This window comes from Manacus candei, unplaced genomic scaffold (genome assembly GCF_025592945.1).
Source record: "Manacus candei isolate 608988 ecotype Guabito, Panama unplaced genomic scaffold, ASM2559294v1 h1tg000046l, whole genome shotgun sequence".
Taxonomy (NCBI): domain Eukaryota; kingdom Metazoa; phylum Chordata; class Aves; order Passeriformes; family Pipridae; genus Manacus; species Manacus candei.
The window spans coordinates 14,378,399-14,403,149 of NW_026138094.1; the positions used below are offsets into that span (position 1 = coordinate 14,378,399).

The 24,751-nt window shown below is 48.1% G+C and overlaps 1 protein-coding gene across 6 annotated transcripts; it reads right to left on the reverse strand.

The window, feature by feature from the left end:
* Positions 1–1,078: 1,078 nt before the first annotated feature.
* On the reverse strand, positions 1,079–24,686 carry DPP8 (dipeptidyl peptidase 8). 6 transcript variants are annotated; one of them, XM_051796548.1, is made up of 20 exons: positions 24,668–24,686; positions 20,382–20,651; positions 18,754–18,866; positions 17,682–17,855; positions 16,640–16,808; positions 15,320–15,430; positions 14,831–14,959; positions 12,962–13,023; positions 11,908–12,008; positions 10,410–10,587; positions 9,052–9,211; positions 8,019–8,098; positions 7,099–7,251; positions 6,387–6,522; positions 5,498–5,643; positions 4,886–5,032; positions 4,335–4,487; positions 2,801–2,943; positions 1,993–2,104; positions 1,079–1,431 (listed from the first exon to the last, which is right to left on the reverse strand). In XM_051796548.1, exons 2-20 carry the CDS (start codon positions 20,638–20,640, stop codon positions 1,309–1,311), a joined length of 2,649 nt encoding a protein of 882 aa, XP_051652508.1. In that variant the 5' UTR covers positions 20,641–20,651; positions 24,668–24,686; the 3' UTR covers positions 1,079–1,308. The 6 variants fall into 6 exon arrangements, with proteins under 6 accessions (XP_051652508.1, XP_051652512.1, XP_051652506.1 ...); XM_051796552.1 differs by lacking the exon at positions 24,668–24,686 and adding an exon at positions 23,599–23,619; XM_051796546.1 differs by lacking the exon at positions 24,668–24,686 and adding an exon at positions 22,582–22,657.
* Positions 24,687–24,751: the final 65 nt, after the last annotated feature.

The following is a 24,751-nucleotide window of genomic DNA, read 5'->3' on the forward strand; positions in this document are numbered from 1 at the left end:
GGTGGAATTTCCTGGATTAAAGAGAATCATTTTGCTATGGATTTCTATCCTAAACGATCTGTTGCCAGTTAAAAGTGCCCTCACACCCTTATGCTTTTCAGCCAAGCCTGCTGTGTAGTTAAAACCTCACCAGCAAAGCCACTGGGACTGCAATCCCTCCAGGATTTGTGGGGTTACCTGAAGCTGCACGGAAAGGGGTTCTCAGAGACAGCATCAGCATCATTATCATGCTACAGAGCAGTGCTAGAAAAGACCCAGGAACAGGGGACTGGACAGAGCACGAGCCTGGGAAAAAGTCCCTCATACAGCAGGAAATTCTATGTAACAGTTCATATTGCCCCACATCCTCTGCAGAATTAAGAGTATTGAATTTTAAAATCCTAACAGGATGCAGATGCCTATATCATGCTGATGTGAGGGTAAGGAAAGAGTATTGCAAACCCAGCTCCACAGTGAACATCAGGGAAAAATGTCAGTGGGATGCACTTTGAAGCTTGTTTTAAAATTTACAGAGTTTCAGCTCTTTGACTTAAGTTAGTTTGCACCTCAGAATAAAAGATTGTTATGTCCATATCACAGTAAAATATCAACTCACTTCCCCATTGAAATCAAGTACAATCAGGATAGGATCTCAAGTTGCTGGAAGAAAAAGAGAATGATTTATCCTGGGGGAGAAGGAATCAAAGAACCTGGTATCAACTGAACTGAATCCAAACTTTAAATTCATTAGGAGGCAGCTTAAAAGTCTTTCTTCTTAAAAAACAATTAACATCTAGAGAGGTGATGTGTCCAACTTGTGACCAGCTTCTAAGGAGTGAGACACATCCCCCTCATGAAGCATAAAAGCTATATGATAGCATTTAAAATTAATACAAGTTGTAACCATTCAGGTAAACAAAATCCTGCTGTGTAGTGAGCAAATCATCCAGTATTATGTAATAAGATACCAAGGAACACACTGTAAAAATACATCAATTATGTCATAATGCTTTTAAAAAGTGAAGCTCTGGTGCTGCAGAAGGACATTATTTTCAGTTTCAGCTCCTCCCCCCAGAGAACACCCATGGTACTGTGTTATACCACAGACAGTGGATTTTATTTACAGCTTAAACTTCGAAGTTATTAAATCACCGTACTTTAATTTCCTGTATGGCACCAAATTTACTTCTCTAAAAAAAGTGTCTGTGAGTGTGTGTACATGTGTGTACGTGTGGCAGGCACCAGAATGCAACGTTCCATCCTGTTTGCTCTCCTTCCCTGCACCTCCTCGTCCGGAGCACAGCCCGTGGAGCGGAGTGGAGGGGTTGGTCACAGGGCCTTCAGGGCAGCGATGTGAGAGCCCAGGTTCTCCTGCAGGTAATACAGCAGGTGCAGTTCATAGTGCTCTCCTGACTCAGGCACCCTGATGCTGTGTCTCTCCTGAGGGTAGATCTAAAAATGGAAAAAAAAGTTGTAGATATCCACAAGAGTTGCGGGCACCAACGTCTAAACCCGTCCCAGAGCCACATTCCAAATGTCCGTGGAATCCCCCTGCATTAACTCTGAGCTAACACACCTCATCCTCCACTGCCTGAACCCAGAGAGAACCCACTGCACCCCCTGATCCAGGGCTGAGCCTGGCTGAGAAGAGGTAGCTCCTGCCCAGAGCCATCCCGTCAATCAGGGCATTCCCAGTTCCCAGTGTGGTGTGGGATACCTGGGCTGCACCTGCCTGACTAGCAGGGTTTAATCAAATTCATAACCCTGTTCCACACTGCATGAACACTCCTGCACTGCCTCCCAACTGAGACCTCCTTGGGAGCAGCCTTAGCTGCTCATTTGCCCATTTTTTTTTGTTTATTTGTAAAATCTTACTTTTAAACAAATGCTGGGCTCAAATGCTACATTTTTATCCTAGAATTCCAAGCTGCCCTGCACAGCCATGCTGCAAGTTCTAGTTCTGGACTCCCCAAAGACAGACACATCACCTTTACACCCTGGTTCTGGCCTTACCTGTAAGTCATAGGGTTTCCCAGCTCTCACCAAAAAGCTGAGCAGAATACTGGTGTGTGCGAAGTGAACGTTCTCATCCAGGAACCCGTGCAGCAGCAGCAAGCGGTTTGGTCTGGGAAAAGCAAGAGGCAAACAGTTCTAGGCAGCATCCCAGCCATTTCACAGTCCACACACATCCATTCAAAAACACTCCTTGGAAAAAAAACGTTTCCATTAAAGGCAGTGACTTCACTGCTGTTAATTGCTCTGGATGGACCAAACTTATTCCTTCTTCCTCTGAAAGTTCTTCCTGCACGTGCATATCACAGTCAGACCTTTTATCTGTTTATCTTATTTATTCTCAGCAATATTTCCTGGCTTGGACAATGCAAGGACTTAAACCTTGCTTAACACTGCTGATTGTCAGCTCTTTGGTGAGAAAGCTCCTGGTCCCAGCCTGCTCTGCTGTGCTGACATAGCCTCAGAACAGGCAGAAAACATCCTGATCAACTAATTTTTGTTCCACTTAATGTGGCTCTGAAGTGCTAATCACAGCTGAAGATATGTTTGTCATTTCTTTAGACATAAAAGATACTCTTTAATTATAGCTACTATGAAAAGGATTACATGGAATGGCCTGTAATTATACAAATGTTCATTCCAGTATTATTAGTGTCGGGTACTGGTGGGTTTTTTTTAATTATTATTTAATGCGAGCATTTGTGATTCCAGGACCCAACTGCCATGAACAGGGAGATAAAAATGTGTCCGTGGGGCTTGAACTTTCCTGGTGGGAAAAGCAGAAGGCAAGAGGCAGAACCAAACTCACTCAGAAGGGAACTTCTCAGCCTGCATGGCCACGGATCCCAGGTAATAGCCCTGCTCGTTGTGCTCCGGGTGGCCCATGTAACGCTCCGTGTATCCCGTGTCGTAGAAAATCCACAGCGTGACGGGGGCTCCAGCTACAGCCACCTGGGAATTCCACAGGAGAGGGCAATGACAACACCAACCCCTGACCAGGCATGTCCCTCCCTCCCCCAGCTTTATCCTGCTTTAACTGTGGAAAAAACAAAGCACTGCCCACCCTCCCTCCCCTAGTTCACACGTGGCACGGCTGGGCTATGACCCACATGTGCTGAACACAGGGAGATCCTACAGATAAATCAGAAACAAAATCACCTGCAAGGGCTGCTGAGGGACATGGATTTTGTGGATTTTTGTGCTTTTAGGTTCATTTGAATATCTAACAGAAACTGGGAATGACGGCTCCCTAGGACTCAGCTACCACCAGCTTGTAGAGAGGTTTGTGGAAAAAAAGACCCAAACCCTCCCCTTTGCAAGGTAAGCGTTTTTAAAAGTAAAAATATAACAATCATTATGGATTGAGACAAATAATCATTAAACCTCCCAGTAATATTAAGGTCGGACTTGGAGAAAGCAAGAGCAGCCACAAAGTACAAAGCACACCCCGAGAGCAATATCCAGTTCTTCCCACACCTCTGCCTTTGAGACGTGCCCAAAGGCAGTCTGGACATTTATTACAGTGGTCTAAAGTCAGGCAATCACAAGAATTTCAGCACCTCTCCTCATCCCCAGCCTGCCCTCCTGGCTGCTTCAGAGCACACTGCTACGAAGCACCACAGGCAATTTGATCTGAGAATAGATCTGTCTGCAAAGGAACTACTCTCTCAGGGCAGGAAAGAGGGAGGATGAGAAGGAGGTGTTGTTTTTCAGCAGGATGGTTTCTCTTACCTGGTTCACAACACAAAGAGCTCAGCTGGCACAAAGTGGGCAGCAGCTGAGACTAAGGCACCTTCAGCACAGGTGACCTGAGACTGGTGGAGCTACACCAGCACAGCTAAGTCACTGAGAGCTCAACAGTCCAACAGTTTCAAGCTCTCTTACACAGACCCAGAGAGGGAACATCCATCTGTGCTCAGCTGACTGGGGGGAAACAGTTGCTCCTCCTCACCCCAGCTCATGAGAACAGACTCAGATATTCCAGAAAAACTGGCCTACCCCAACAACTCCCCACTCCTCTGCCATGCCAGGCTTCTTGAATGGTAAATGTGTTCTGCCCAAAGGTAGAGTGCACGGATTTCTAGATCTGCTGTCTGTGAAATACCAAAAAAATAACCAAAGCCTGGAAGCCTAATTAGAAACACCACAGAATGAATAAATAGAAAAGCAACTTCTCTCTGAAGTCACCCAAATAGAAGAGCCTTGAAGAAACTGCACTGTGCCCTCACGTGTCCAGAGCAAGCTCCGAGGTCTTTGTGCTGTGAACACTCATGGGAGGTCACACAATTAAAGGAAAAATTCTGTCTGCACCACCAGAGTAAGTACTCAATGCATGAACATACCCTGAAGATATCTGACCTCTGTGTTAAAGCCATGAGGGAGAGGTATCCTCCGTAGGACCAGCCGTGGATGCCGACACGGTCCAGGTCGATGAAGTCGTACTGCGACGCCAAGTACTGCAGCCCTTCCACCTGGTCATCGATCTCTATCTGCCCCTGCGAGGCACAGGCAGAGGCAAGTTCTGCTAGTTACAGGAAACAGTTTCATTCCCAGGATTTCCCAAGGAAACCACCTCCAGAGCTTTGCTGCCAAAGAGTAACCCATGCTGAGAATGGAAGCGTCCTGCAAATCGCAGCTGGTGGGAGTCACAGCCCCCCTTAGGCACCACTGTGTGTCAGGGCTGCCAAGCTGGAGCTGCCTCACACCTCACAGACATTTTGTCTTTCCCACACTGAGCACCTTTCCTCCCTCAAATCTCACCTATACCCAGTTCCTGTCCCCAAACCCAGGCAGTGCTGGGCACCTGCACCAAACCAGTGCTTCAGCTCAGGTAACACTGGGACTCAGACCCACCTCTGGCTGAGCACAGAGCCAGACTCAGAGCTCCACTTACCATTTTGTATTTAAAGGCTCCTTCAAACTTGAGCCCTCGGTGGCAGGAGCCCCTGTTGTCAATGACAACCACAACGTAGCCTAAGGAGGCCAAAGTGTTCAGTCGGAAATACTTGATTCCTTTGAACCGGTTGTTCACCAGCTGTACCTGGAGTACAAGAGCAGCACAACCACACGTGAATCAGAATCCAGAGGTCACCTCTTAATCCAACTTCTGATTTTATTTCTATTTCCCTTCCTTTAAATGGTTTATATTTTTATAATGTAAAGTTTTTAAGACCCCTACTCCCTGCTGAATTCCTCTCCTCCCCCATTCTGTGTCACAGGTATGAAGAGCTGAACTGAGCTCCAGTGAGGCACCTGGAGAGGAAAGGGAGATAGAACTGGGAACAGGGACTACCTGACTCCCCTTTGCCCCAGTTCCATCTCTGCTGCTGTTCTCAGACAAGGGAAGTGCCTCAATCCAAGACCTGGAAATCCTGACTCCTTACAGCACCTTTGGCCAAGCAGCCACGCACCAAACAGGTAAAATACCACATGCTGCCCTCAGCATGGAGCAGGAACTGCTCCTGCAGGAGAGGGCCAGCCAGCCCACCCCCTGCTCACCACTCACCTGAGGGCCTCCATAGATGAAGAGCACAGTGGGGTACTTCTTCCCAGGCTGCAGGTTGTGAGGTTTGTACATCATTCCGTACAGCGTGAACCCCGTGGAGCTCTCGAAGGAGAACACTTCAGGAGGAATGTAATCGGGAAGAGGGCCTGCCATGGGAGGGAACAGGGAGCCTGCTTTAACAGGGCATGGATGAATAATGCAGTTCTGCTTCAGCCCTGCCCTGTCACCAGCCTCACTGTAATCCCAGCAGAGCTCTCCCATGCTTTCCAGTGGATGTGGCTGGGTATAGACAGAGACAGGGAATGCCCCAGCCCTAGGTGAGCTTTCTCAGCCCTATCACATTCCCATCCCTGCTCTCCTGCTAACAACAGTAACTCTTCTCCCCTGACAGCCATTACAGATGTCCTGTCCCTTCCTACCCCCTTTTAGGACTCACACATTAGTATGTGGAAAGCACAGGATATGGAGCATGCCTTAGGGAAAGTGAGATGAAAGGGAACAGAAACACAACAGAAAACAAAGCCCAAGAGCTGTCCCACAATCCCAGGAGCAGGCAGCAGCACACACTGTTTAAGAAGTGCACACCCCTCCCCAGGAGCACACCCATGAAAAGACACATTGCACAGCATAAAGGAGTGCACTTAAATCCCTCCCTGAGCTAAAACTTAGTATTTTCCATATAAATTCCTTCATGGTCTGTTTACGCCCATTTGTTGCTGAGTTGAAAATGTCCCTCCTGTAATTCCAAGAACTCCTCACACAAGGCTGCGTTTCAGACAAAAGTCCAGTCACCCACAACAAGAGCAAATCTCAAGCAAGCATATGCTGGGGTTATCTTTCATCCTGTGACCCTGCTTGTCCTTTTCCTGTTCCTCATGCATGCCATTACCTGCTGAATCCAAAATGGTAGCCCAGAATTCCTTTGTCCTGTGAGCTGCATCATCTTCTGACCCTGTGAGCCGGTACAGTGACACACAGTGGGGGTTCTTCTGATTACTGTACTTGCTGATGAACATGTCACAGTCCTGGGGAGAAAAAGAGCATGCCCTGAACTCCTCAGTGCAGAGGCACAAGTAAAACTGAACATTTCTTTCTGTATCTACATCTTTCAGAAGGTGCTTATGGACCAAATTAAAGCAGGAAGTCTGAGCACTTTTGACTCTGAAACGCTACAGTCCTTGGCAAGGCTCATATTAACACTACAAAGCCAAAGATACACCTGCAAAGCCAACAGTGGCAGGAGGACCTGGTCACACACCTCCCTCTGGGTAATGAATTCCCAGCTGGATGCCTGGAACTCCAGCCAGTGCTATCCCAGGCTTATCTCCTCTGGTCACTGCTCTCTAATCCACTTCAGAAAAAGAGTCAGGCTCAAAGAGTTTCCAACAATTCATCCTGTCTCCTCTTGCCTGAAGTGACCTGGAGAGCAATGAACTGGAAGGTCAAATCTGGTTTCCAGGGTGGTTTTACACACCGACTGTACAACGTACAGGAGCCCACAACACGGCAAAAAATGTGCTTTTGTTATACATAATTACTGCCTTGGCTGCTGACTGATGAAGGATAAGCCTGGTGACAAGGCAGAGCACCCCCAGGCAGACCTGGCTGACACAGCAGGCGTGGGAGTATCCACGTTCTGTCAGTCGCTTCACTTCCCCGGGATTCTCGTAGTTCACAACGTACAAGTGATGCTCCAGAGGTGAGTCTTTTGTGCCTTGAAAGTACACCAGTTTCTTGGTTTCATCCACATAGATCTGCCAGAAGCAAAACAGACAACACATCCCTCAAGATTGTTCCTTATCAAAGTAATACCCAGTTCTTCTGCCTCCAGGTCTCCCCTCAGGCCCACTTCCATAGTGCTGAGTTGGAGCCCAGCAACCCGCAGGGAATAAAAGCCAAATGACAGTTCTCACTGTCCACAACTCTGTCACAGTTTGCATTTCACACCTAGTTGATCAGCTCTCTCACATAAATTCTTTGCTGTTCCCAGTCTCCCCTATTGTTTGCTGTGCTAAATAACTGTCTCCCATTCTTTGTCACCTCCACACTCTTCAGATCCTTTCCCAAATCATGTAGGATATAAACCATCCCAGAAGGAAATCAAGGCAGCAGCTCCCTGCTATATTAAATATTCCTCAGTTGTCCCTTCTTTTGGAGGGACAGCAGACAGCAGAACAGATTCAAACTCAGGTCAACTTGTACATCTCATTCCCCAATCCCATTTCTAATTACTAGGAAGGATTTCCAAGTCCTTTACAAAGACCAAACCAGTAAAACACTTCTATGTGAGCTGCTGTTTGATTCAAATGATCAAAGAATTCACCCAGCTCAGAGTTAGAAGAGCAGCAGTTTGGGGAGCATTCCTTCCCTCCTTGTGCAAGCTGACAAGTTATATTGAACAGAAACACTGTGTATTCTGGCTAAAACCAGACAGGATTAATGGATTATGGTGATCCCTCCAAGAGACCATCTCCCTGCAGTGTGTGTGGCAGGATATCTGTGCAGGAAGAGCAGGGCTTACGTTGGATCCATGTCTGCCAAGCACTTCCCATTCCCCACTGGTAATCGCTATCTCCTCTTTGATGAGGCACTTGAAGTCACCTGCAAATAACAAACATAAAGAGATTTTACACTTTAAATTTTTACAAAACACAGTCACAATAATTCTTCCTCTTCCCAAGCTTTTTTCCTAGAACTAAGCCCAAGAGCAACCTGTCTCTGCAGCAGATCCCCAGCTCTGCCAGCTCCCCAGACAATGTCAGGTCTGGGGTTACTTAACATTCTGTGAAATATATGTGAAAGGATTCACAGGACTTACTTTTATATTTTTTAAAGTATTTTGTCACTTGCATAGAAATAAAGGTTTTACACTTAAAAAATGGGTGGGTAAAGGGAACGTGAAGTGTCAAAAAATGGGCAATTTTGCAACAGGAACAACTCTGCTTTTCTAAGATAGTCTAATTTCCCTTAGAACGAGGGAGATATAACAAGAAAAAAACTCGTATGCATTCAGAGAAATCCAACCCACCCAGGATATAAGGCTACCTGGGAAAAAACAACCCACCAACAGTTGCATGAAACTAGGACCTCTAGGAAAATTAGGTGTATTTTTTGTGCATGCAGAGTTCAGTTTAACACACACCAAGTAAATTAAGTATCCCAGCATGAAACTGCAAATTAAAGGACACATGCTGTGGAAAAGTCACTCTGGGAGCTCTGCACACAGTGACATCCTGCATCTGAGCAAGACCAAACCCCAGCAGTGACAAGGAAAAGCCAACTAAGTCTCACAGTATCACAGGGAGCTTTTTTCCCCCATCTGGTTTTTGGAAAGTTTTCCCTCTAGTCCATAAGGAAGGGTCAGGGTTAAAACTAATGCATGCTGAAAACAGGAGAATTTCTGTTCAAGAGGAATGACTGTACAGGGAAGAGCTTTCCTGGACAACAGCAGAAGTTTCCAATAAGATAGTAATTCCTGCCAGCTGGAAGGACATTTATTTCCTCACCAGGCAGCAGCAAATGCCCAACTAAAGCAAAAGGATAATTTCCCTTACTGGGGGCAGGGAGGCCTCCACAGGACCGTTTGTATTTGCTCTCCTTCAGCACCGAGGTGACTTTGTACAGGTGCCGGAATCCTGTTTTACACTCGGAGGCAAAGATGAACTCTATCTCATCTTCCTGGGTTTGGGGGAAAACATGGAAGATATCGTGGATCTGTGGAGACAGAGCAGTGGGTTATTGTAATTAGTCACACAAAACACCTTCCTCTTGGTGCTCAACACACACCACACAGTCCAGGCTAACTGGGTGCAGCACTGTCCCTTACTGGGAGAACCAGTTACACTTTGAGCTGGGGGATCTGCAGCCAGTGCCGCATCCTTACAGTTCCAGCTTGTTGCCAGTCTAACTCTATATGGTGGTCACCAAACTAATGAAGTTTTTCTGCACCTGCCTTTCTAGCTTGGTCACAGGGGTGGGTCCAGCCCTGCAGACCTCTGTCCTGTGCTGTCTGCAAGCCCTCAACTGAAGGGTTATTTTAAGAAAGATGAGCTCACGTCATCTTCCCACTCATCAAGAACTCTTCCTTCAAGGGAAAACCCTTTGAGGGACTTGGAAGCATTTATCTGCACAGGATGAGCTGCCAGTCAAAAACCACTCCAGCCAGTAAAAATACTGGAGGAAGGAAAACTCACTGCACCATCCTGAAACCACGACACCACTGCTAAGGAGAAAACTTGGTATCATAGAGGGCAGTCACTGTATAGGGACCATTCACTGGAAGGCTTTGTGCAAGTGCTCTCTGCTGAAAGATCCAGCCACCTGCCAGTGATTGATGCTCCAGGTACACCTCCAATGGCATTCCCTTTGATCCTTGGATCTGTATCTGCAGCAGTGTGAGGAGGGGCACATTTTTGCAGCAGTAACCAGGCACACCAGTGTCTGGTCACAGCACAGGCCCTGCTGTTCACCTGCCGCAACATCACACCCCAATCTATTTCACCAAAAACAGTAGTTCAGGAGGGAGTTAGTGCCTGTCAGCAGACTCTCAGGACTTGTTCACCCACTATCATCTTGCTACATCTTTGTTGGCTGAAGAATATTTAATCTGGTGGTGAAGGACCAGCACCAAGAAGCTGCAGAGTGGCAGTAACACTGTGGGCAAGGGGGTGCTCAGGACCCCCAGAGCCCTGGGCTCTGCTCCTGCCTCTGAACACTGTGCAGCCTCAAGCAAAGCAGCTCTTGTTTTCACATCCCAAATCTTCCTGTTCTCTACATACTGTTTTTAACAGCAGGAAGCACAGAATATGCACAGAACTTGCACAGTGGGATCCCTCTCTTAGGCAGCACAAAAAACACCAGCGCTGCTCAAGTGCTACAAACTGTCAGAGAAGGTTGAAATTCAAATTCTTACATTTATCCAGATGTCTGTTGTTTCTTCATAAATAATGAAAGGTGTAACAGAATCTGGGACAGCATCGATGAGTTTCTGCCTTTCCATTGCATCATCTTCTGTGGGGATGAATAATGCAGGAGGGATCAGGACTATCTGCAGCCGAGTTTGGGAGCGATCCAGCAGGATAGACCAGATGCTGTTGGGGAGACAGATATTAGAGAAAATAACATGCAACCATGAGTATGACACAGGCCTGAAAATCTCAGCAGACACTCACTAGCACCAGGCATTTTGGGGGAGCCAGGAATGTTCGACTGCAAATTAAGCACAAAGTCACGTGCAAAATTTCACCCACATAAACAAATTTCTTCCACAACACGAGAACCTATTTCACTTCATTTCAATATTGCATAAGCACTGCAGGTTCAAAAGTTTAATTCGTTCCATTCTCCCTGATTTGAATTGTGCTTCAAGGGAGAAAGAGAAGAGAAAAATCAGAGGGAATAATGAAGCAGAAAAATCTGAATTGAAATTTCAGGATGCTTGTAAAAATACTATTGCTTTAAACCTACACCTGGCAGAGAATAACACTGGCACCTCAATGGATTGGCAGCAGCCCCTGCCATATTCTGATGGTTTTGCATGTAGCTCTAACAATTATCCTGCAAAAAGCAGGATAATGTAGCAAATGTGTCCCTGGATTCCTTCCACATTTGAGGGGGGGAAAAACCTAAAAATGTGAAAGCCATCTTTAGATTCAAAAACTGGAGGAGTGCAATTCTGGAAAATCATGGAATCATTTAGGTTGGAAAAGACCTTGAAGATCATCGAGTCCAACCGTTCCCCCAGCACTGCCAAGCCCACCACTAAACCATGTCCCCAAGTGCCACATCTACATGGCCTTTAACTCTCTCCAGGGATGGGGACTCCACCACTGCCCTGGGCAGCTGTGCCAGGGCTGGACAACCCTTTTGGTGAAAAACCCTTTTGGAGAAGCTTCTGGTGAGTTAGAAACGCTGTACTACATCATCTACAGGGTTAAAATGACATGCAAATGTAAGTAGCACTTACAGCAGGTTTTCTGATCAGTAAGTCTGGTCAGCAGGGATGGTCCAGTGGTTAGGGCTCTAGCCTAGGGCCTGGGGGACTGGGCTCATTTCTCTCCTCAGCCACAGACTTCCTGCGTGACCTCTCACTTAACCTCTCTGGGCTTCAGTTCCCCATCTGTAAAATGGGGACAATAGCACTGCACTCTCTCTCACAGGGACGCTGAGAGGACACACACACCAAAGGCTGCGAGTGCCCAAAACCAAAGCAGCGGGGCCAGGGACCAGGGAGAGAGACAGCGAGGAGCCTGGTTTGGCTTTTGGAAAAATGGTCCCCTTTGCACAAACGAGTTGGTAGTAATGTAAAAGTGAAAGCAGGCTTAAGCTGGAAGAAGAGAGAGACCGCTACAATCTGCTTCTGACTGTATCACCCCAAACCCTCTGAGCAGAGACAGGAGTAACATACGCACTATTTTCCTTCTGGCGTCCACCCAGCTCTAGCAATGTACTCTACTCCTTCAAAGAGGATCTCGAAGGGCTGAACTAGCTCTTTATCCACAACATCTGCAATCTGTTGACAAAGCAGCAATTCAGTGACACTGAGATGAACCCCCACAACCAGTTTTTTCATGCACGATGAGAGTCTGGACACAGAAGACTTTTTCTGTGCAGCTCATGCAATTGAGATTGTTCAGCCTTTGCAGCACAGCAGGAGAGCTGCACTCTACCAGTACAGCCAGGGCTGGGATCAGGGAGCCTGGATGCTGCTCACAAATCCATCCTTCATCTCGGACAACTCACTGGAACTCTCAGTTCCCCTCTGGGAAGGGGAGGTGGTTTGTACTGAGGGTGCTTTTATGGGCAGGTGCTGAACATCCTGCATGACCTCCAGTTATTAACGTGCTGCAGTCTGTTCCTGCTGGGACTGGGAACAAGTTCCAGTGGTACTCAAAGGGTCCTGAAGGCTTTCCCTGCCTTTGCTGGCTGACACCAGCATCACTATCCCAACAGGTGACTGCTGATGGCTGAAGGAGCTCAAGAGTAGAAGAATCCCCATAATTTATGGCTGTTACTGTATCTGTTTGGTAAGATTGATTTCCCAGCTGTCCAAAGGTCTTGGACTGGGCTATGGAAATTTCTGCATCTGTTAAAAAATCCCAGGGCAACAGCAAAGTTCATCTCTTTCCATATGGTTTTGTAAGGTGATATATTGTCTTTGCAATCAAATTTTCCCAATATCTGCAGCCAATCAAGAGATCAGTCACAGAAGGTCTAACCACCCACACCTAAAATGCTCTGCTCTGCAGCTGGGTTTTTACACCAGTGGTAGGGAAGGAAAGCACAGCCTTGAGAAACACTGCTGCACACAGACACCAGGAATGAGCCAAGGGCACTGCCTCCAGAGAAGCCAGTAAGCCATCACAACCAAGAAAGTGCCTTTGTACTGAACTGGAAAATGAATGTTACCAAAGAAGAATCACAGCAATTCTATGTATTTGGCAAACAAACAGAACAAAGACTTACTCTGCCTTCTGCATTGATTGTCACCTCAGAGATCTTGAAAGTGACCTTTGGATTTGCTGTACCTGTAAAAACAGATGTGACCAGTCAGGCACCAGTTGTTTGCTGGGATTATTGTGGTCTTACTCACACAGAACTGGAAAAGGCAAACAGCAGAATGCTCTTTGATCACATAACCTCCATGCCTGTGTGAGACAGCACAGAACCAGGTAGGGAACTGTAAACATGAGGAGATTTAGTGGATTGTAATCCTGCAAACATGCTACTGTCACAGTCAGCCTTCTCTCTCACAGTCAATGGATGCAGATACTAGTTGGAAGTAAATGCTCAGGAGTGATCAGTACAGCAAAGCAAGCTTTGGTTCCCTGTTTGGCTCTTATTCTCAAGGTAGTACATAGAAAATGACCCAGTGCTAAAAAGCATCTGTGAAAATTAACTGTGAAAATTAAACCTAAAAGCCTACTGCCATCACTAGTGCCATTAAGATAATAAAGTTCCATATTTCTGTTGATCAGTGAAAATCTAAAGTTAACTCTTTCCACAAAGAAGTAACTCATCCTGCTGTACAGCCCCTGCCCTGTTCCACACAGGGAAGAGGGACTTTAAAGAATAAATCCACTGCCAGTTGATCCACAAGGAGTCACATGGCAATTCCATGTACTCTGAATATTCTCAATGCTGCTGTGAAGTGCTCCCACTTCACCAAACCTGATGCACTGAGGTGAAACTACTTGCCTTGGATCACAGTGCCAACCTATTTAAGTCCTTACTTCTCCCAGGGAAGAATGTTCTCCACTTCCTCAAGCTTTACCCTCATAACATTCCACAGGAAAGGGGTGTTGTCCCTGCAGCTCACATTAGAAGCTGAGACCCACAGACTAAAACCTTTATTTGGGTTTTGGTTAGCTCAGTTTCTTTGCATTGAATAATTTCAGAAATCTGGGTGTCCACAAGCACCACAAAAACCACAAGGAGTCACCTCTTGCTTCCCAGGCTCAAAGTGAACCTTTCCCTCTCCTCCAAACAAGTAGTAAATGAGGAAAAATAGAAGACTTTTCCCAGTGGATCAGGGCATCTGCAAGATCTGAATGAATTCTGCAGCTTGGAAAGGTCACCCAAACAGAAGATATTTGTCCAAAAAATGAAGATTTCAGCAGTGAGGAAAGAGAGCAAAGCACTGTTATCTGTGAGCCACATGCCCTGCTGTGACAGCAGGGACATCTCAGAAGGGTCAAACTCTTCACACCTGACTGAATCAGACTTCAGCAGGTCTGCTTAAATCCCACTTCCCTGCTTCCAGTGACACTCCAGTTTATGTGCTTCAAGCCTGCCCTCACCTCTTTTCGCTGAAGCCTCCAGATCATACATTTTTTCAAAAATATGACCACATGAGTTTTTCCTGGCAGGCTGCAACATGCTGAGTTTGCTGTTCAAAGTCCAAGAGCAATCCTGGAGAACTGACTCCTTCAGAACTTGAACTGCAAGGGCACTGCCAGCAGCTAAACAGAAACCCTCCCAAAAAACCAAAAGGTGTCATTCTGCAGCTGTTCCCTCAGGAAACGGGGCTGTAACGAGAACCAGCTCCTCAACAACTCAGATCTGCCAGGATCTGAGAGAGCAGCTCCAAAATAGTGACCATCAGAGAGAGTTTCTGCCAACTCCTGACACCCAGACAGAGCCCTCAGTAACCCCATGGCTGCAGCATCAGCACAGTCACCAGTGACCCATGTAAGCTCTAGAGCAGCTTCCCCAAACATGTTTCCACCACTCCAACACATCCCTGCTCTAGGCTTGGAGAGTCACTGCTGTCAGGTACATGGAATGAAATTCCACATCTCCCAGACACAGGGATGTAAAGCTTCAGGCTCTCACCAGTTTTGGGGTACCGGAAGGAATCTGTTCTTCTTGTCTCCAGCATGGGGGATGTGACATGGATAATTTCCACCTCTGACTCATCGTTTTCTTCATAAAGAATTCGAAGGACTTTACCCCCATCCAGTGCTGTAAATGAATTAACATTGCAGAATTAACAGGACAGCTCTCGTTATCAGTTATTGCAGGCATCAATTATCTCAGGAGCACAAGCAGATTGGAAGGAAGAAGAAAAATCCAACAAAGCCTGTGATTCATGTTTCATTAAGCAAAACTCTGAGACTCTTACAACTCCCACCTCTGTTGTGAGAAGGGAAGTCTATTCTTCCAGTGCTCACAAGGCCCCTGTAACATACCCAGTGCTGACAGATCAAAAGAAATTATAAAGTTTCCATCTTGCATAGAGACAAGTAACAGAAAAAAAAACAACTCTGCCCTGGACAGCAGAGGAGAGAAGTCACTACTCGTGCCTGGATCCACCACACTTACTTGGGTGTGCCCTTGGGCACCACCAGTAGCCAGTGTATCTGTCAAACTCCTCCTGCAGCACAAAAGTGGCCACGCCAGCAGATTTTGGATCCTCCTCAACATTGGCCAGTTCTAGAAAAACAGACACCAAAGAATTAGTTTGTGATGTGCTGTAGAACCAAACCAGTTCTGCATTATCCCAAACATGACCCGAGTTCACCCCCCTGGGAAGAACTACACGATAATAAATCTGACTTCTCAGCAGATTTGTCTTCTGCTTCCACCCTTCCCTGTTGATTTATTTAGGGAGGATTTAATCCTCTCTGGCATGGCAGCTTCCTTTAGGAAAAGAAAGCCATCCTCCCCTCTTACTCCTACCTAATCAGGCTCTCAATTGGTCAAAAAAGAAAATGTTCTCTCTACCTGAGCTCGGTGAGGTGGAATCACAACTTTTAAGAAAATCAAAGAAATAAAAACAACCCAAACCTTTCCTGAACAATTGAAACTGAAAACATCAACATTCAGAAAAATGAAAGCACCAGTATTTCATTCCCTGTGCAACCCAAAAGTAACAGACTTACATAACACCTCAACATGATGACATATCCATAGGGCTTCAATATTTTTCCTGTTACCCTGGAGGTAACTTAGCAGCGCTCCATAAATAATTATCATCTGAGAAGGAGTCATTGCTACAGTTTATTTTTACTGTACTTACATAATATTTTAATATTTAACATTTGAATAATCTAAAGCATTATTATAAAGTGTCAGGAATTTTAATTAACTAAAATTTAAATTACACAGTTTAAGCACAAAATGTAATTGATTTTTAAAAAGTGTTTTATCCACAATTTCCCATGTTCTTTCTTCCTGGTCTAAAATAGAGTTGGAGAGGGTAAGAAGTGAGGACCCAGGTCACTGAGTATGAGGGGCCAGCAGAAACCCCAGTGCTATTCAGAAACTGCCTCAATTGTTTTTCAAAGTCTCTGCAGCCTGATTTCACTGACAGAAACTTTCCTCCAGCTCTATTCCACCCACAGCTCCTCCACACACAAAAAAGGCTGTTCCAGTAAAAAGCAATGTGCTGTGTTTCAGGAGAAGAGCCCTTCCATATGTACCCACCAAACAACTCATTCTGCCAGATTCCACAGTGCAGGGAAAAGAATCATCCCACAGTATGTGCACCAGGGGAACCGTGCAGAACGTGACAAACAAGGTGGGATAAACAGTGGCCACGAGCCCGATTTCAGGAGAACCTTTAGTGCCACTGCTCACTTCAGTCTGGCAAGAAAAAGTGCAGAGGAGGTGCAGGGGTTGGATTCAGGGTGCATTAATTACCATTGTGCACAAACGTCAGCCTCCTCTCCTCCCTGGATTCTATATTGGATATCCAGATGTCGTTGCAGTGGATAAACGCAATCCAATTTGGATCAGCTGGACAAAGCTTGGGATCCATCCGGATATTTGGACAACTGGTCTCTACCAGGATGGGTCTCAATGGCTGTTGCTGTTTGGAATTTTAAAAAAAAAAAAAACAACAAAAAAAGTAATGATGACACATGAACACACACAAAGTAACCTGGATTTTCAGAAGGCCACAGCAGTGTGGACACTGACTACAAATACATGTTTACAGATGAATCTACTCGTTTTAAACACACAAAAATACCATGCAGGTAATTTATAGGGAAAGTTGTGCTTGTACCATGGTTGTACAGGCTCTACCAGGGTTCTCTCCCCACTGCTGAGGATCAGCCCCAAATCAGAAGGCAGCTTGTCTAGAGAATCCTGGCAAACTCCTAAAAACAGCACCCTAAAAGGGGCTGGCAGAACATGCAACCTTGTCCTCCAAAAGCAGCTCAGGGTACAGTAAATTCCCCCTGACAACAGGGTTAGACAGACACCAGGCATCTGTTGTAATAATGAGAAATTATTTCAGCTTTGAAGTCCAGCTTCAGCACCAGCAGAGTAAAGGTTGCTTGTTCTGCAAGCTGTACAGCCAAGTGGTGTAACACATCCAGCACTGCCCCTGAACAGTGACCTGGAAGTGCAGCTTGGGGACTGAAGTTGTCTCTGATGTGACTTCTGACTCCATGAAGAGCAGGGAACCTTTTGTTGCTTTATATGGACATTGCTAGTCGTGAAAAATAATTTAAAAATATCTACTGTCCTGCCTTGCTGCCATGGTTTTTACCATTTCTTGTAATCCTCCATCTGAGTTTCTAGGACCATGGAAATGCATCCCTGTGGAGGACTTCTCCACTTTTCCAGGGTTATCAAGGTCATTTGCAATAACTGATGATGATCACGCCCTCTGCTCTCACTCCAAGTCAAAGGAGCTCCTGGCCAGAGCAGAGAGACAGAAGAGGAGCAAACTCACAGTGAATCCATGAGGGCCTCCATCCTTCACATGATAAATCCCACTCCCTGCCTGGAATAAGAAGGTGCCACTCTCCCGGTGATAATCATAGGAGGCAATCCCGACGGTGCCGATCCGCTTCCGCTCCCGCAGCAATTCCTCTTCCCGGGAGTACATCCCATAGTCCAGGATGGCCTGAAAACAGGCAGAGAACACAATCACACCTCTGCTCTGCACGCCTCACTGTTGGAGCATCCCTGCATGCTGAGCTTCCAGCAGCAGATGGCTGTGCAGACTGCCTCCTCCTCCGGAATCCTGCTGCCGGCTGGGAGCCCACTCCTGCTCTGCCGCTGCCATCAGCACTCGTAGGTGCAGGCCACGATCGGATCCCACACAGCCGTAAACCTGACAGCCACCCCTCCCTAGCACACCAGCACTGTTCCCAATATTCCTGGTATGAGAAGGACCAGCCTGAAGGTCTGTTACTTCTGGAATGAGCAGGAGAGGCTTTGCTCATGTTCACAGACACACAGTGACTGGTCTGGTGGGAGGAGAGCGCAGCCCAGGTTTTATGTCTGGTTGACAGCCCTGGGAGATAACATGGGGAAAAATACACCTCATGCCATGTGGGGTTTGTCCCACCGCCTCCAACCTGCCACGCTGCCTGGGATGGGATGGTGCAGGCTTGCTGTGTGCAGCAGTGAAAAGGGAATGCACATTGCAGTGAGTGGGAAAGGGATGCTCTGCTCCACATGAGTCACGGAGCCACCGGCTGATCCTCGGGGGAACCATCACTTCCCCTGCAAGACAGCAGGGAAGTGACTGGAGACTGCAGGCTCCTCCAGCAATCCCCAGGATCTCACAGCACAGAATTGGATGTAAAATAGAATTTTCCATCTCTGTCAGCAAAGGAGGAATCATCCAGCACACACAGAGGCTATGATTCCAAACAGGAGAAAGCTGTGCTCGGCTTTGAGATGGCTGCAGGAGAATCTTAAAATATTTAAGACAATAAACTTCAAATTTTAATGATGGCTTACAGGTGCAAGCCTGAAGCCCACGTCCTTGAAGTGAAAAAGAAATGATGACTCACTGGAAAAAGATCCAGAAGAGGCTTCCAGGAAAGCAACAGGACGGCAGCTTTGTTTATGGTTTTGGGGATTTCAGAGTAGAAGAGTGTGTTCTCCCTGTTCTCCCCAGACATTGCTATGGAAAAGGAGGAGAAAATAAAGACAAAAGGTGTATTAGCTTTCTGTTAATAATTCATTCTGACAGAATTTCCAGAAAGTTTCCCAGGCCCTTCCTACAAGAGAAAGTACTGATGGTCTCTGCATTGCAGCCCCACTCTGGGAATTCCCTGTTTCACAGAAATGCAACTCATGGAAAAGGCAGAGGACAAGGAATTACACCCAGGCTCACCCCACTCTGCCTGAAGCATGTCTGTGTCTTCCTGCTGCCCTTTTATTCCATAAGCTTTATAAATCAAGGAGGGCCTTTCTGCCAAATCCTCTAGTGGGATACATGATGCAGCTCGTGTTTCAGAGATAATGGAAAAAAATAATCCTTTAGGGAGGTTTGAATGTCCCTTTCCTGCTCCTCTCCCTCAGTGCTATTCAGATTTCTGAAGGCTCCTGCCCAGGCACATGGGGATGAGCCCAGAGGGAGCCAGGTGTGCTCCAGGGAAGGCCAAGCTCAGGAAGCAGCACTTGGGAAACCAGAGCTCATCCCAGGGGCTCAGCCTTAACCCCCCTGTGATGTGCTTGAACTCAGCACCATTCAAGGATTATGATCCCCATCCTCTGAAAAGGGGAAAAAGGGACTGACCAGCAGTGTTCTGGCCATGTCACTGCACAGCACGTGCAAAGACCTGGTGAATCACAAACCTGAGCTTAAGCAAAGTAGCCTAAGTGGTGAGCAGTAGGGATAGAATATGGCTCTGGCTCCTAGGCCTCTGCTCCAGCCATTGCTTCTCTCCCTTCTCTCCCTAATCCAGGTTTTCACAGATTCATGTTCATCTAGTGCAGCTTTTGACAAAAGCATTCCTCTCCCACAAAGGCTGCTCCAAAGAGCCATCCAGAGGGTTGCTCACAGTATCACTCGCAGAGCCAAATCACTTCTATCAAATGAACATTAATTAGTGAAGCAATGCCCAAGTGAGGCACCAAGGCCAAGAACAACAAACTGCATCAAGTTCTTCCTTATCAAGACCAAAAATGTTGAGAAAAGTATTTACTCTTTGAGCTGCCCCCACCCTACACTGCTATTTATTCCCCACAGGATCCCTGGAAAACCTGCTCCATCAGCAGCTGAGGCACAAAGGACTTCTAAAATGACACATCATCGCTGCTTTGGAAGGAAACTTTTAAGGAGAACAAGGTTCTACCCAATATCTGTCATTGAGAGAGAGGAGATCAAACCTGCACAGCTTTGGGAGAGGGGTGAGAGAAAAGGGACTGAACAGACTTCCAGTTTGGGAACACTTGGACAACACTTGGGAACAGAGGACACTTTACAGTTCTTTTCCGGCTCTAATGGGTCACCCCCACCCATTCCCATGGGAGGTTACATCACAAGTTTTAAGGAGACATTGAGATCATGCTCCTGACTTTTTCCCAGCCAGTGTGGCCCGGAATCTCTTTTGGTGTAACTGCCAGAAATCCCAGCTGTCAGGAGCAGTCAGAGCCCCACAGCCCTGCAGTGACAGGGGCTGTCACAGCTTACCCAGATAGTAGATCCTGTCAGAATGGGGCCCTTCAGGATCGTTTTTCTTCACGAACGTGAAGTCGTGAGGGGCTTTTGCCATCATGTATCCATGATACTTCCGCGTGTCCGTCAGCAGTTTCCGGAGCTGGCTCCAGGAATGCCTCTCCACATAGAAAGGTTCCAGTTTTGGCTGCTCCTCCCTCGGGACCTGCTCCTCCCGACCCGTGGTCTCAAAGATTTCCAGCGCCGGCTGTTCAGTTTCCATGGCTGCTGCCATGTTGCATGTTTCTGGAAGGACGGGACAGCACAGGGTCAGCTCCAGCAAAGCCCCACTGCAGACCCCCAGCACACCCCACAGCAAAGAAAACCATCGCTCCACGTGGGGAATAAACCCCACAGCACAAGGAAGAGGGATAGGAAAGAGATTCCTGCTCTGGAAAACAAAGGCACCACTCGGCTCTTCAGAACGGGAGCAAGGACTTCATGGAGACACAGATTTATGGCTGTTGGCCTTTCCCACACCCTCACATACCAACTGCTCATTTTAGTTCATGAAGTGGATGAATTCTTCCCCTTTAAGCTCCTCTCTGCTCCTGCCCCCTGTGATCTGCACAAATGCCCCCTCCCTGCACTGCTATGGGAATGGGGGATGACCAGGAGTGCAGCCAGAGCAGGGACAAACTGCTCAGAAGAAACAACACCCGTAGTTGCTGTGAAACCATCAGGCCATTCACAACAGCTGCATGTCCTTACTCCCATTATTCTCCTATAATTTATTGGATTTGTTTGCACTTCCTTTCAAACAAAACTCAGAAGGGTCTAGAAACGACCACCACTATTTTATCACCCCGGGGCCACAACTGCAAATACCAGGAGAAAGGGGACACTGTGTAAAAAGCCTTTCCCAGACAGATTTATCTGCAGCACAAGCCCCATCCTGCCCAGCAGGTTGTTTATGGAGCAGATATCTCCTCCCGCACTCAGCTGTGCTTCAACAAGTGTAGCTGAGCTGGCATTATCAGCACAGATGTCTGGCAGGAGGAAATCAAGTCCTCCCACTGTAAATCCCAGACCCAAGGGCAGCTCCAAAACGATCCAGGCCATAAACTCCTGCCACACAGTTCATTCCTGGAGAATCCAAGGTGTAGGACTGTCAATCCTCAAAGGGAGGGGGTTCTATATATAGGATGGAAAGACTGCACTAATGCAGCCTAAATAAAGCTCTTCCCTGGAGCAAACAGGCTCTGAAGGATCCCTGAATCCCCAGGCCAGAGCTTGGGCAGCTGGCAAAGCTCCCTGGTGGAGCAGCTCTCCCACAGCTCGGCACCGCTGAGACACCTCAGAGGAGTGACAAAGACACGTCCCACACCTTGGCCCAACCCCGTTCGAACACAAACTGCCAAAAGCAAAGCCCAGCAGGTCTGGATCCACCTTTGGCAGCACAAACCCAACAAACAAAGGTCTTTCTTTTGTCGACGCTATTTATAGCACAAACCCCCCAGAATAGAACAGCCCTGTACAGCTGGAAGGAGGGTCCGAGGCGTGCCCAGAGCAGTGCTGTGCTCAGACAAGAGCCTCCAAACCTCAATCACAGAACCCGTTTAATCTGCACGATTCCAACAAAGAAAAGTCTCCTTTCCCCACCTACACCCGAGTGCTGCTGCGTCTTAACCCGACCTACTTCTCACAGCAAAAAAGATAAAAACCGAACAGGAGGAAACGTTACCGAGCCGATAACAGCGAGAACGGGCACCCGGCACGGGGGTGTCGGCCCGGGCTTGTGCCCCGGGAAGATGCCGGAGGGGTCCCCACGGCCGGGGGCAGAACCCAGGGGTCCCTCCACGGCCAGGCACGTCCCAGGGGGGACCCCCAAGGCTGGGGGCAGATTCCGGGGGGGGGGGCGGTGGGCAGATCCCGGAAATCCCTCCACGGACGAGGGCAGATGCCGGGGGAAGCCCCAAGGCCGGGGGCAGATCCCAGGGGGGACCCCCATGGCCGGGGGTAGATCCCAAGGGTCCATCCACGGCCCGGGGCAGATCCCGAGGGAGCGGTGGGCAGGTCCCAGGGGGGTCCCCCAGGGGCGGGGGAGCGGCCAGGCCTGGCCGGGGGCGGAAGGCCTGGCCGCCCTAGGTGAAGCCCCCTCCTCCCGCCCACCCCAGGGGCTCTCCCCGGCGCGGAGTCCCCTCCCCGCCCCGCCCCAGGCTCCCGCGGTACTCACCCCGGCTCTCCCCGGCGCTCCGCGGGCGCTGCTGCCGGGCCGCCCCGCCGGGCCGCTGCCGCCGCTTCCGCTTCCGCTTCCGCTCCCGGGAGGGGCCGCACAGCGCGGCACCGGCGAGGGCGCCGCCTGCCGGCCAGGATGACCGGGCTGCGGGGGTGCGACACCCACCCGGGACACGGGGACAGGGACACGGGACACGGGATACGGGACACGGGATACGGGACACGCTCCTCACCCTTTGCACGGGGGCCGGGACACGCATACACACTGCACAATGAACGGGGGTCAGGTCTTGCAACCTCCCTCGTGCGCCGGGACCCCGCGGTTTCAAAAATCTCGTTCTCTCCCGCCCTCCCCAAATGCCACCATTTCCACATGGACACGCTGCCCACAGCAGAAAAAAAAATAATAATTTCCCATCTGCTAATAACGAGTGTTCAGCACGGGGCACCCTCAGGTTCCAGGGCAGTGATTCCCACAAAACACTCCCAGGCTCCAGAGCAATGAGCCCCCAAAACATCCACATGTTCCAGAGCAATGAGCCCACAAATCACAGGCTCCAGAGACAGCCCAAAACATCCCCAGGCTCCAGTGCAGTCAGTCCCCAGACACTCCTCAGGTTCCAGTGAGCCCCCAAAACACCTCAAGGCTCCAGTGAAGCCTCAAAACACCACTGGGCTCCAAAGCAGTGAGCCCTCCAAACATTCCCAGGCTCCACAGCAGTGACTGCCCCAAAACACCTCGCAGGCTTCAGTGACCCCTCAGCCACTCATTTCTCTGCACCTGAATTTCCAAACTAAAGCTCCCTTTTGTCAAGTGAAATCTTTTTTGCCCCCCTATAAACCAGAAAAAACAACTTTGCTGCAGGTGCCCCCTGGTAAATGCAGGTGCAGGTGGAATTCCTGGGTCACACTGGGACCTGAACACTGTTTTTCCCCACCCGCTGCCCCAAAGGGTATCTGGGGTTTGTGTTCCCAAATCAAGCAGCCTGGAGATCATTGCTACAGCTCTGCCCACCTTCTGCAGTAGCTGCACAGCCCCAGCAGTGGCAAAGGTTGGGAATCCTCCATCCAGGGCAGGCTGGGGCACGGGGTCCGTGTCTCCCACCGACGTGGAGATTCACACAGAAAACCCTAAGGCTGGAAGAGGTCGTGCCAAGCTGGGATGGAGGGAGAATGGATTTGCTGCTGGAATGAGGATGGATTTGCTGCTGGAATGAGGATGGCCATGGGCAAAGGGCTCTTGTATGAGCTGCTGAGGGAGCAAGGGGCATCATTTTTGGAAGTATCACCGTAATCAGTGCTGTCACTTTTTAGTCTTTTTATCACAGAATCATGGAATGGTTTGGGTTGGAAGGGACCTTAAAGCTCATCTCGTTCCAACCATGAGCAGGGACACCTTCCCCTATCCCAGGTTGCTCCAAGCCCCATCCAACCTGGCCTTGGATACTTGCAGGGATGGGACACCCACAGCTGCCCTGGGCAGCCTGTGCCAGTGCTTGGAGGTCTCGGGGCACGGAATAATGGCAGTGTAGGAGTTTAAAGAGGTTGGAGCACACAGGATTGGCATTTTCTACATTTCTATCCTCCCCTGGTCACGGCTGAGATGGGGCCGGTCTCTTCTCCCATGTAAGGATAGGACAAGAGGAACAGCCTCAAGTTGCACCAGGGTAGGTTTAGGTTGGATATTAGGAAAATTTCTTCATTGAAAGGGTTGTAAAGCATTGGAAAGAGCTGCCCAGGGCAGTGGTGGGGTCCCCATACCCAGGGGGGATTTAAAAGCCATAGAGATGTGGCACTTGCAGACATTTAGCAGGTATCTTGTCAGTGCTGAGGGAACAGTTTACACTAACACACTAGTGCCCTCTTTCCAAGGACACTGTACTCTAAAACCTGCTGTGGGCTACTCGTTTACTTTGTTTTGATCAAGTTTCACACATTAAAAAACTGATAATGCTCTCTACATGTAATTTTTTTCCATGAACTTTTTAAGCATGAGTACCACTATAGGCAGTAATTCTTTCTACATATCTATCTATCTACCTATCTATCTATCTACATATATATATACACATATATGTACACACATATATTACGTGTCTCCCAAACTCTCCTTAATTTCTCAATAAATTCCTCTTATTTTCCGCCTTATTTTCTCAACAAATGTAATC